At 30.6% G+C, this 12,126-nt stretch overlaps 2 protein-coding genes across 3 annotated transcripts in view; both read right to left on the bottom strand.

Annotated features, from left to right (window-relative positions):
* Positions 1-8,679: 8,679 nt before the first annotated feature.
* The window catches only part of LOC111680520 (pyrimidine-specific ribonucleoside hydrolase RihA-like), a 3,694-nt gene continuing 247 nt past the window's right edge, over positions 8,680-12,126 (bottom strand). The window contains exons 1-6 of one of the 2 annotated variants that reach the window (XM_023442180.2): positions 10,925-10,995; positions 10,018-10,367; positions 9,726-9,896; positions 9,534-9,660; positions 9,324-9,469; positions 8,680-9,236 (exon numbers count right to left, since the gene is read on the bottom strand). In XM_023442180.2, coding sequence (XP_023297948.2) covers positions 8,874-9,236; positions 9,324-9,469; positions 9,534-9,660; positions 9,726-9,896; positions 10,018-10,269 — 1,059 coding nt within the window. In that variant the 5' untranslated portion in view covers positions 10,270-10,367; positions 10,925-10,995 and the 3' untranslated portion in view covers positions 8,680-8,873. Of the gene's footprint in view, positions 9,237-9,323; positions 9,470-9,533; positions 9,661-9,725; positions 9,897-10,017; positions 10,368-10,924; positions 10,996-12,126 lie in introns of those variants that run through there. The other variant, XM_046945422.1, reaches the window with a different exon arrangement.
* Positions 11,403-12,126, bottom strand: part of LOC124419015 — a gene marked incomplete at its 5' end in the record, with an annotated part of 849 nt that continues 125 nt past the window's right edge. Inside the window, one exon of the mRNA XM_046947128.1 lies at positions 11,403-12,126. This exon is cut by the window's right edge and continues 3 nt beyond it. Within this exon, the coding sequence (XP_046803084.1) occupies positions 11,767-12,126 (360 nt within the window).

Genomic DNA, 12,126 nt, shown 5'->3' with positions numbered 1-12,126 from the left:
CAGACGATTTTTGTAAAGCACTGCTGATAACCCAGCAGACATATTCAAAAACAAACGAATCTACAAGAGATAACTACAAAGTTTTTAAAGATTTTAAAAATTTACTCCATTCTCTCTGTCTCAATCAAGAGACTCAATTCACCACACACACGATTTTAATTAAAGAAGCATTGCCCTTTTTTTTGTATTTGTTGTTGTGTTTGGTAGTATGCATCTTTTCCAATTGGGTATTTATTATGTAGTTTGTTTAAGAAATGCAATTTCAGCGACAGACTACAACCACAGACCGATGCATTGCACTGGTTGTATAAATAGCGTTATTCATCATTCATCATATATTTATGGAACTATTGAGGACTTCACAGTGTCATTCTTTTATGGTCAAGTTATAGTTTAACATTATATAAAACAAACATTATTGATCGGTGTTCGATCTTCCTCAGAGATTCTGGACTTTTGCAAATAGAATATAATTCGTCTAAGAATCTAAAAAGGCCCCTGAATATATACATATGTATTTGTGTACGTACGACTAATATTTCAAAGTCTTACAAACGGAATGACAAAATCAAAATTGTATTTTTATGGTTCAGATGTCGAAGTGCTTTAGATGAAAACCTTCCGTATCGGCCTTATTTCAGGAAGGTACTTTTTCAACCACTTTGTGTATCTAACTGTCGGTGGCAGTTTTTGTAAGTGCATTTACAAACACTTTGCTTAAACTAATATCTAATATCTTATTATTGCTTTACTCTTGCTTCCCGAGAAGCAAAAATATCACTTTCATTTACAGCCACGAAGATGAGGAAGACTATGTTGTTTCAGCGAAATCACCTAGAGCCTACATCGGCAGAGAGTAAACAATAAGTTCTCCTGCTGGTTTTTGTCGTTTTTTATAGAGTGCAAGAAAGCTCTTAACAAAGCTCTTTGCCGATCAAGGACCTAGAGACGTAGATCGGTAGATAACAACACGAATTCATCAAATAAGAAGAGCTTTTGTTCTCACTAACAGAGAACACACTGGGGTAAATCTGGTGTGAATAGTGGGTACACATACGCCTACATCCATCCCTATATCATATAACACCAACTCATTTCCAACGCTTAGTGCCACATTCACTCTATATACTTTACCGTACTCAGTCTTTTAACCGGCATTCTTTTCCTGCGAATTTGTGCAACCTCCCGCATAAAAGGAATGTTCTGATTTGCGGGCTACCGGTTTTCGGTGGTACGAACTGTTCGTCAGTTGGTCCTCTTAAGAACCATTCCGTTCTTTGATTAGATCTGTTGGTAACAGAACATGTTATAAATTAAGTTTGTTTCCAAAATACCATTTATTGAAAAATCAAAATTTTACTAAACAATCGAATATATGGGTGAAAAATTTGACGTTTCGGGTACAACATAGTCGATTTCGCTGCGGATTCTTTCCATAAATATTTCTTGCACGAATTAGAAATATCTTAAATTTAATTAGAATTTTTCGAAATTAAATTAAACATTTTTAAAATACAATTAGAAAGTTCTAAAATTTTATTGTTAATGCTGTAGTCGCTTGAATGTTAATATGGGGACAAGGAATTTCTTGAGACATTTCAAGTCCAACAATTATATAAAAGTAGATTGTTATGTTACTAAAATCGCCTCTTATCCTTAAGAATTAACAGCTTAACGCAAAACGTTGACATTGTAATCATCTTTATTTTACAGCGATAGAAAACAATAAAACAACAACTAACACTGGCTACACACCAGCACGTTGTGTAGTATTAAAAACCCCGTATTTTTTCCCAATCGTCTCCAACCCAGTATTTTGTCTGACATTGTAGTTTTATTTCAATTTTTATTGTTGTTGTTGCTGTTTTTCACTGTCTACATGTGTTGTTATTGCGTTTTCTCTTTCATTTATTTGTATTTGTGTCTGGTTGTGATAAAAAAAGTTCCTTTTTCGTTTTTGTTGTTGTTGCCCATGTTCCTCCCAATATATTTTTGGGTGTATTTCGGGGTCCGTTTGTGAGTTTTTGTGTGCATGCAGTTTTTTTCTCATTTGTTTTTCTGAATGTCAGCATATTGTTGTTGTTTTGATTTTTTTTTTGGGTTCGCATTGAGTTTTGAATTTAATTTTAAATATTCAGCTTAAATTTTGAAAATTAAGTAATTTTTGAAGTTGTTTTTTTTTCTCAATTTTAATGATATTTATGTAAGAATACGTGTGTGTGTACAAGAGTTATCACTACTGTTTTTGTACATGAAAATTTATTGATTTTCAATGCTGGAAAATTGCTTCATATAGGGGTATAATTTGGAAATTTATGAAACTGTTTGTTAAATATACATACAAACATGCGTTTGTATGTAATTTTATTTTCATAATTAATGAAATGCTAATTAGCATTGAAATTAAAAAAAAAAAATATTAAAAAACATTGATAGGGGTTTAGGAATTTAACTTGGTGACTTTTGTCTTAAGAAAAAGACTTAATATTCTTGAAAATTTTGTTTAATATTATTTTTCATACATTCCACTCAACCAATATTTGATTAAACGGAAAATAATTAAGTTTTAATTTACTATATGTTAATTCAGTTTGGACTTAGGCTATGAGCTAGACTATATAGACTATAGACCTATATAGACTAGTCTATAGACTAGTTTATAGACTAGTCTATAGACTAAACTATATACTAAACTATAGACTAGACTATAGACTAGACTATGGACTAGAATATAGACTAGACTATAGACTAAACTATAGACTAGACTTTAGGCTAGACTAAAGACTACACTATAGACTAGACTATAGGCTAGACTATAGACTAAACTATAGACTAGACTATAGATTAGACTGTAGACTAGACTATAGGCCAGACAACAGACAAGACTAAAGCCTAGACTATAGACTAGACTATAGCCTAGACTATAGCCTAGACTATAGACTATAGCCTAGACTATAGACTATACTATAGCCTAGACTATAGACTAGACTATAGCCTAGACTATAGACTAGACTATAGCCTAGACTATAGACTAGACTATAGCCTAGACTATAGACTAGACTATAGCCTAGACTATAGAATAGACTATAGACTAGACTATAGACTAGACTATAGTCTAGACTATAGACTAAACTATACACTATACTATAGACTAGACTAGACTATAGACTAGACTAAAGACTAGACTATAGACTAGACTATAGACTAGACTATAGACTAGACTATAGACTAGACTATAGACTAGACTATAGACTAGACTATAGACTAGACTATAGACTATACTATACACTAGATTATAGGCTAGACTATAGACTAGACTAGACTAGACTATAGACTAGACTATAGACTAGACTATAGACTAGACTATAGACTAGACTATAGACTAGACTATAGACTAGACTATAGACTAGACTATAGACTAGACTATAGACTAGACTATAGACTAGACTATAGACTAGACTATAGACTAGACTATAGACTAGACTATAGACTAGACTATAGACTAGACTATAGACTAGACTATAGACTAGACTATAGACTAGACTATAGACTAGACTATAGACTAGACTATAGACTAGACTAGACTATAGACTAGACTATAGACTAGACTAGACTATAGACTAGACTAGACTATAGACTAGACTATAGACTAGACTATAGACTAGACTATAGACTAGACTATAGACTAGACTATAGACTAAACTATAGACTAGACTATAGAAGAGACTATAGACTAGACTATAGACTAGACTATAGAAGAGACTATAGACTAGACTATAGACTAGACTATAGACTAGACTATAGACGAGACTATAGACTAGACTATAGACTAGACTATAGACTAGACTATAGACTAGAATATAGACTAGACTATAGGCTAGACTATAGACTAGACTATAGACTAGACTATAGACTAGACTGTAGACTAGACTATAGGCCAGACAACAGACAAGACTATAGACTAGACTATAGACTAGACTATGGACTATACTATAGACTATACTATACACTATATTATAGACTAGACTATAGACTAGACTAGACTAGACTATAGACTAGACTATAGACTAGACTATAGACTAGACTATAGACTAGACTATAGACTAGACTATAGACTAGACTATAGACTAGACTATAGACTAGACTATAGACTAGACTATAGACTAGACTATAGACTAGACTATAGACTAGACTATAGACTAGACTATAGACTAGACTATAGACTAGACTATAGACTAGACTATAGACTAGACTATAGACTAGACTATAGACTAGACTATAGACTAGACTATAGACTAGACTATAGACTAGACTATAGACTAGACTATAGACTAGACTATAGACTAGACTATAGACTAGACTATAGACTAGACTATAGACTAGACTATAGACTAGACTATAGACTAGACTATAGACTAGACTATAGACTAGACTATAGACTAGACTATAGACTAGACTATAGACTAGACTATAGACTAGACTATAGACTAGACTATAGACTAGACTATAGACTAGACTATAGACTAGACTATAGACTAGACTATAGACTAGACTATAGACTAGACTATAGACTAGACTATAGACTAGACTATAGACTAGACTATAGACTAGACTATAGACTAGACTAAAACTAGACTAGACTATAAACTAGACTAGACTAGACTATAGAAGAGACTATAGACTAGACTATAGACTAGACTATAGACTAGACTATAGACGAGACTATAGACTAGACTATAGACTAGACTATAGACTAGACTATAGACTAGACTATAGACTAGACTATAGACTAGACTATTGACTAGACTATAGACTAGACTATAGACTAGACTATAGACTAGACTATAGACTAGACTATAGACTAGACTATAGACTAGACTATAGACTAGACTATAGACTAGACTATAGACTAGACTATAGACTATAGACTAGACTATAGACTAGACTATAGACTAGACTATAGACTATTCTATAGACTAGACTATAGACTAAACTATAGACTATGCTAAAATTTAGACTAGATTATATACTAGACTATAGACTAGACTGTAGATTAGACAATAATGTAGATCATAGAAAAGAGTGTAGATTAGACAATACAAGTATTGTATTAGAAAAATGTCGAATGTAATTGATCATGTAATGAATTATTATTCTGAACAAGACTATAAATTAGTAGCAATCGATAAAAAAAGTACTGAACAAAGTCCTTATTGCTACTACACTCTACCCATATATTAGTGTTGTCCGACTAAAATTATTTACTTGTTTTCATTCGAATTCTAATCGATATATATTAAAAATAAATTATTTTAAATTATGTTTAACAAAACTAAGAAGTATAATTTCTTAATATTTTCTCTACATTATCAATAAATAAAGAAATGTGCACTTAGTCCTTGAGTTATGAGTCACTCATTGTACAGCTCATATTTATAATATAAAAGTATATGTATATAATTATATATACACATATGTTCTAATGCCGTTCATAAGTACAGAAATATTTATTTTTAAAACTTTATCAGTAAAATATAAAAACAAACTAATGGTTAATATTGTAGAAATAGACCTACATTAACAGGGATGTCAATAAGTTGACTCTTCAAAAGTCTTGTGGTATTTTTTTTTTCGACATACACATATACATATGTGGGTTATTTAAATAAAGGTGCTGCTTTGGCCTACTCAATGGCGTTAAGTGTTTTTATTTTTGCATTATAATAATAAAAAATATAAACAAGAAACTAGAACTTTGATTTGATAAGAATGTTAAACTAATAATCACTATTTTAATTTTGCTAGCATTAAGGGTATTCAGGAACATATGTAATTAACTTTAATTAATCGATTGAATGTAAAAATTATTGTGGTAAATTAAATTAGTCTTTGAATGTAGAGACCGATACTGATTGTAGAAGAGATTTTTATTCTCTCATCAGAACTTATATCTGAACCAACTATCTTGCCACATTAGTATTCTTTTATAAAAGTATGCTTTCTTTGAGAGAATGTCCTTTTTAAAGATATAATAATATAAGAAAATAATTTTTTTGTAAGTTAATATTTTTTGTGATAATTATCTTAAGAAACTGGCAGCACAAATGTTAGATATCTGATTATTTCTAATATATAAAAAAGTAATTTCTGTGTGTTATAATATATATATCTGATATTTTTGTATAATTTTGCTGTTGTTGCTGCAAATTTTTCTATTTTAATAATTATCTATGTTTGTTTTGGCAAATCATTTATTTAAAAAATAAACATTTATCATAGACAGTTTTAGATAATGTCAAAGAGAAAAGTGTTCATTAGACTAGTGCCCTAAAAATGTTTTTTCCATTTACTATTCAATTAGAAAATGTCAATTCCTTAGAAATGAGAACCATTCAAAATTAATAAGATTTTTCTTTCTAGTTTGACACTAAACATAATAACAAAACTTTGGTTATAATTTAACGGTTTGTGGATAAAAATGTTATTTAAAAATGTTTCCCTTGAATAATTATAAATATGTTATATTCACAGAAAACTTTAAGCGAAATCCACTGTTATACACTAACTACGAAAACTTGAAAAAAAACTTAAAAATTTAGTACATTTTACGATATCAATCTAAACAGCGAATATAACATTCAGATGTAGAGATACATTCATATATCCATTTATATAAAAGTTTTAACAGGGTTTATAACATTTAACAGTGTGTGGATATAACAGTTTATAATTGCCATCAACTTTCACCGAATGTATCTGTGTAAAGCACAAAAGATACAAAATAAATCTATATACAGCAACTTTACTAAATGTTGCTAAACATTTATAGTAACACAACAAAAGTTGATAGTTGAGCTAAAATATACATGTTGTGTGTGTAATATAGTTTTGTTGATTAGTGGTAGGCTTCAGTGAATGTTGATGTTATAATGTACAACAACGTATTTGTGGGGCTTTTATCAGAGCTAAGTAATGAGTGAAGTGGAATTCCAGAAACTGTCTATCTATTTATAATATATGTATATCTATCCATCCATCCATCCATCTAACTATCTATCTATCTATCTATCTATCTATCTATCTATCTATCTATCTATCTATCTATCTATCTATCTATCTATCTATCTATCTATCTATCTATCTATCTATCTATCTATCTATCTATCTATCTATCTATCTATCTATCTATCTATCTATCTATCTATCTATCTATCTATTTTCACAAATCTATCTATTTTCACTTGTTGACAAATTTAAATACAAAATATTTGGAAATCATTTTAATTAAATCTAGTATTCTTTGCTATTCAACCGCAAAATTATGTATACAGTTTTGTTTTTTTAATTCAAAGAAAAAGTACGTGCTTACACTTTACAGATTATTTTATAAAACGGAATTATTTAAATCGCTTGAAAACTCTTACAGGTTTACTCTGAAAACTAAATCTAAAAACTAATTATATGTACGGATGTTCATACATATATGTATATACAAGCAATACCTACATGGATCATAATTTTCAAATTTCGTCTGAACCATCAACGATAAATTTCACCTGTTTTGTTGTGATTAAATTTACCCAGCACTTGTCCCAAAGCGTTACACCAAAATTTTTAAATCTTGTCGTTGTTGTTGTGGCATAAGTAGATATTTTCCTTTTTTCTTTGTTTTCAGTTTTTTTGTTTTGTTTTGTTGTATATCAAGGATACAATGGTGTTGTATTTTTCTTCCTTTTTATACAAGAAAATAATCGTGCAATTTTTTTCCTTTAGTGTGTCAAAGGCTTGTGATACGTCTATTGCTTTGTTGTGACTTTCATGTATGAAAACATTTTTTTGATTAAATTTTACGAGCATAAAGCTTTCGGGGCGCATAATATTGCGGAAATAGTTATTTTTTTTTTGTGTGCAGCTAACAGCGGGTATATTCTATCACTTTGGTTGTGAGATCATAAATTGTACGTGAGATGGAAATATTAAGAAAAGTACTTCATAACTAATACATGTAGAAAAATTTAATTTTAGAAATATTTTAAATTTTATATTAAAATGTCAAAGAAAATGTTAAAGGATTGCAATACATCGAAAGATAGACATATAGATAAATAGATAGATAGATAGATAGATAGATAGATAGATAGATAGATAGATAGATAGATAGATAGATAGATAGATAGATAGATAGATAGATAGATAGATAGATAGATTGATAGATAGATAGATAGATAGATAGATAGATAGATAGATAGATAGATAGATAGATAGATAGATAGATAGATAGATAGATAGATAGATAGATAGATAGATAGATAGATAGATAGATAGATAGATAGATAGATAGATAGATAGATAGATAGATAGATAGATAGATAGATAGATAGATAGATAGATAGATAGATAGATAGATAGATAGATAGATAGATAGATAGATAGATAGATAGATAGATAGATAGATAGATAGACGGACTAAATGAAACTCCTTTCGATATTTGGAAATAAAACAATTTTATTAAAATTTATAATTTATTCCAAAGGCAAACATATTAAATTAAAAATAGTTATGTATACTCTATACACTATGTCATACATATACATATGTACATACATACACATATATATATACATACATACACATATATATACATACACATATATATATATATATACACATTTTCATTGCGTTGACAAATTGTGTCATTGGATGCAACAGCACTTTAAAAGTACTCAAACAAAATAATTATTTATGCCACATCCTTTCGTACCACAACATAACCTCTAAAAAAATTAAAATTCTAAAAACAAGTTGTTTGCTAAAATATTGCAACGCTTGCTCCCACTATGTTTGTTAAACCATTTACATTTAAAGTATACTTCTACATCTTCGCCAAAATCCATTTTTCCATATCTACATCATCTATTAAACCACCTGTCCACGATATAATTTGTTTGTAGTTCTCCTTGTGCATATCCATTATAACTTTGGCGTTTTCCCTGTTTTTACGCAAATGGTCGAGTACCATTTGACCGCGTGTATGTGTACCATTTAACTCGACTGTTGCGTGGTAGAGACGTTGTTTGGCAATGGCCAATTTTTGAAAACAATAAGCTGCCACCAGTATGGCATCGCAAACAATCCATTTGATTAAACCTTTGGGTAAATATACCGCATATTCTGCCGTATTCATAAGTTGCATTGCTTTTGTCTCCACTTTGCCCAGTTCGTTAATGCGCCAGTCCTGTTCACGTATGAAAATTAAAATTTATTGTCTCTTGTGATTTTGTTTTTGGAAAAATAGGACATTTTTCATTATTTATGAAATTACCATTTCTAAGTTCATTTCACCGTCCACACAAGATTCCCAGGGCAGAACAGTTATGACATGTTCTTTGACACTTTCGAATACAATGTGAGCAGCTTCGGGATCCATCATAAAATTAAATTCTGCACATTTTGTTAAATTACCTTTGCCTAAAGAAAAAATATAAAATAGTTTTTCTTTTAAATTTTGAAGGATAGATCTCATTGAACTCACCTCTATAATTGCCACCCATTACATAGATATTACGAACTTTACTCAAAAACTCGTTGCCATACATATTAATACATGTGGCGAAATTTGTCAAAGGACCAACCAATATGAAATCAATCATATTTGGATACTGAAAAGAAAACCCCTTTTAGAGTATACATAACCGTTTGAATTCAAAAACCATCAAAAACTCACCATACAAACCATTGAGTACATAGCATTGACTGCATGTTGGGTTTGTGGTGAAGTTGAGGTAACTTCGGGTAAATCGAAAATATCACCAAAACCATCGACACCATATGCATAACGAGTGCATTCCCAGTTACGTGGTAAGATAGGATTCTTACAGCCCTTATAAACGGGAATCTGTAAATGAAATAAATATTAAGTTTGACAATGATCTTAGGATTCTTTATAACTTCCCCAGTCTTGCAACTGTTCTCTAGGGGAAAATTGCTGGGAAAAAGATTCTCCCCCTTATACCTACATCTAATCTATCCACAATATCCAATACTCTCAAAGTATTTCGGACACAACTATCCACATCGGTATTGCCCTGTACACAAGTTATTGCCAATATTTTATAAGGCTCTGGTAGATTCTCTCTTTCCTTATTGATTTTAAGATTTTGTGCGAGTTTTCGAAACATCTGCTCACCTTTGATGAGCATAAGAAGACCCCAAGCATCATCAATGCCAACATCACAGTCGTAAATAACGAAACCACCAGCAGTTGACATTATTTTTGTCTTGGATCTTTTTCGGTTTTGGGATTGAGAATCTTACGTTGCTGTTATTTAAGCGGTTGTTCTGATAACCAAGCTGGAACTTTTGATGCCTTTAAGTAAAAAATCTAGTCTTTAGTCTAGTCTAGTTTATAGTCTAGTCTATAGTCTAGTCTATAGTCTAGTCTATAGTCTAGTCTATAGTCTAGTCTATAGTCTAGTCTATAGTCTAGTCTATAGTCTAGTCTATAGTCTAGTCTATAGTCTAGTCTATAGTCTAGTCTATAGTCTAGTCTATAGTCTAGTCTATAGTCTAGTCTATAGTCTAGTCTATTGTCTAGTCTATAGTCTAGTCTATAGTCTAGTCTAGTCTATAGTCTAGTCTACAGTCTAGTCTATAATCTAGTCTACAGTCTAGTCTACAGTCTAGTCTATAGTCTTGTCCACAGTCTAGTCTAGTCTATTGTCTAGTCTATTGTCTAGTCTATAGTTTAGTCTATAGTCTTGTCTATAGTCTAGTCTATAGTCTTGTCTATAGTCTTGTCTATAGTCTTGTCTATAGTCTAGTCTACAGTGTAGTCTAGAGTCTAGTCTATAGTCTAGTCTATAGACTGGTCTATAGTATATATAAACTTTTTTTAAACTATATATAAACTTTTAAAACACTTACACAATACTTCGCAACTGCTCTACTAATGACGAACTGCGTCCAACTAGTTCATCTGCTGACAAGCTTTTCCTTAAACTGCTTCTTAATTGTTAAATTTTATTATTATAAAGTTAAATATTAAACTTTTTCATTATTGTTTTACTCATTTTCGTGCTCTTTTTTGTTAAATTATGAACAAATAAAAAGTAATAAAGATTATTGTTTGCAGGTGAATATGTGATAAATAGTAGAGGTGTTTAGATAATTAGTAACGCTCTGAATTAAGAAAATGAAAAATCACAAGTGAATCCTTCCATGAAGGCTTTTACAACACATTCAATACAGAACTGAAAAATCCTTGATTCTTATCTTATTAACTTAGCAACTTTTCTGAGACGATTTGGAAGTCCTCTTTTATACAGAACTTGGAATTCAGTATTATTGAAATCTCAAAAAGTACCATTTTTAGAACGAAAAAGTACTAAAAAGTTAAGTTTTATATACATATATTTTTTTTTATTTTTTAAAAATAAACAATTCTTCTTATATTAAAATTTTAATCCTAACCTAATAGTTTTGATTTAATTAAAATGTATATTAAATTAAAATTTTTAAACTTTTTGTCACGTTTGTTCACGTTTACGTATGTATATTTTCATAAATTGGGACAGATCATAGTTGTAGCAGCACGACAAAAGCACTCGAAACAAAATAATTATTCATGCCACATCCTTACATACATACCACAACATAACCCCATTTCTATTAATAATACAACTAATATTCTAAATAACTATTCCAATGTTGATAACACCCCCCTCCCCTATGCATGTTTGTTTAACTATTTGCATAGTTCGTCCATTCTACATATTCGTCAACAGCCATTTTTCCATATCGGCATCATCTATTAAACCACCTGTCCATGATATAATTTGTTTGTAGTTCTCCTTGTGCATGTCCATTATTATCTGAGCATTTTCTAAGTCTTTACGCAAATGGTCGAGTACCATTTGACCGCGTGTATGTGTACCATTTAACTCGACTGTTGCGTGGTAGAGACGTTGTTTGGCAATGGCCAATTTTTGAAAACAATAAGCTGCCACCAGTATGGCATCGCAAACAATCCATTTGACAAAACCTTTAGGTAAATAAACTGCACATTCCACGGTATTCATTAGTTGCATGGCTTTAGTCTCGACTTTGCCCAGTTCATTGATGCGCCA

This window comes from Lucilia cuprina, chromosome 3, assembly GCF_022045245.1.
Source record: "Lucilia cuprina isolate Lc7/37 chromosome 3, ASM2204524v1, whole genome shotgun sequence".
In the NCBI taxonomy this organism is placed as follows: domain Eukaryota; kingdom Metazoa; phylum Arthropoda; class Insecta; order Diptera; family Calliphoridae; genus Lucilia; species Lucilia cuprina.
The sequence above is the reverse complement of the archived record's forward strand: the minus strand, read 5'-3'. Positions and strand labels throughout refer to the sequence as shown.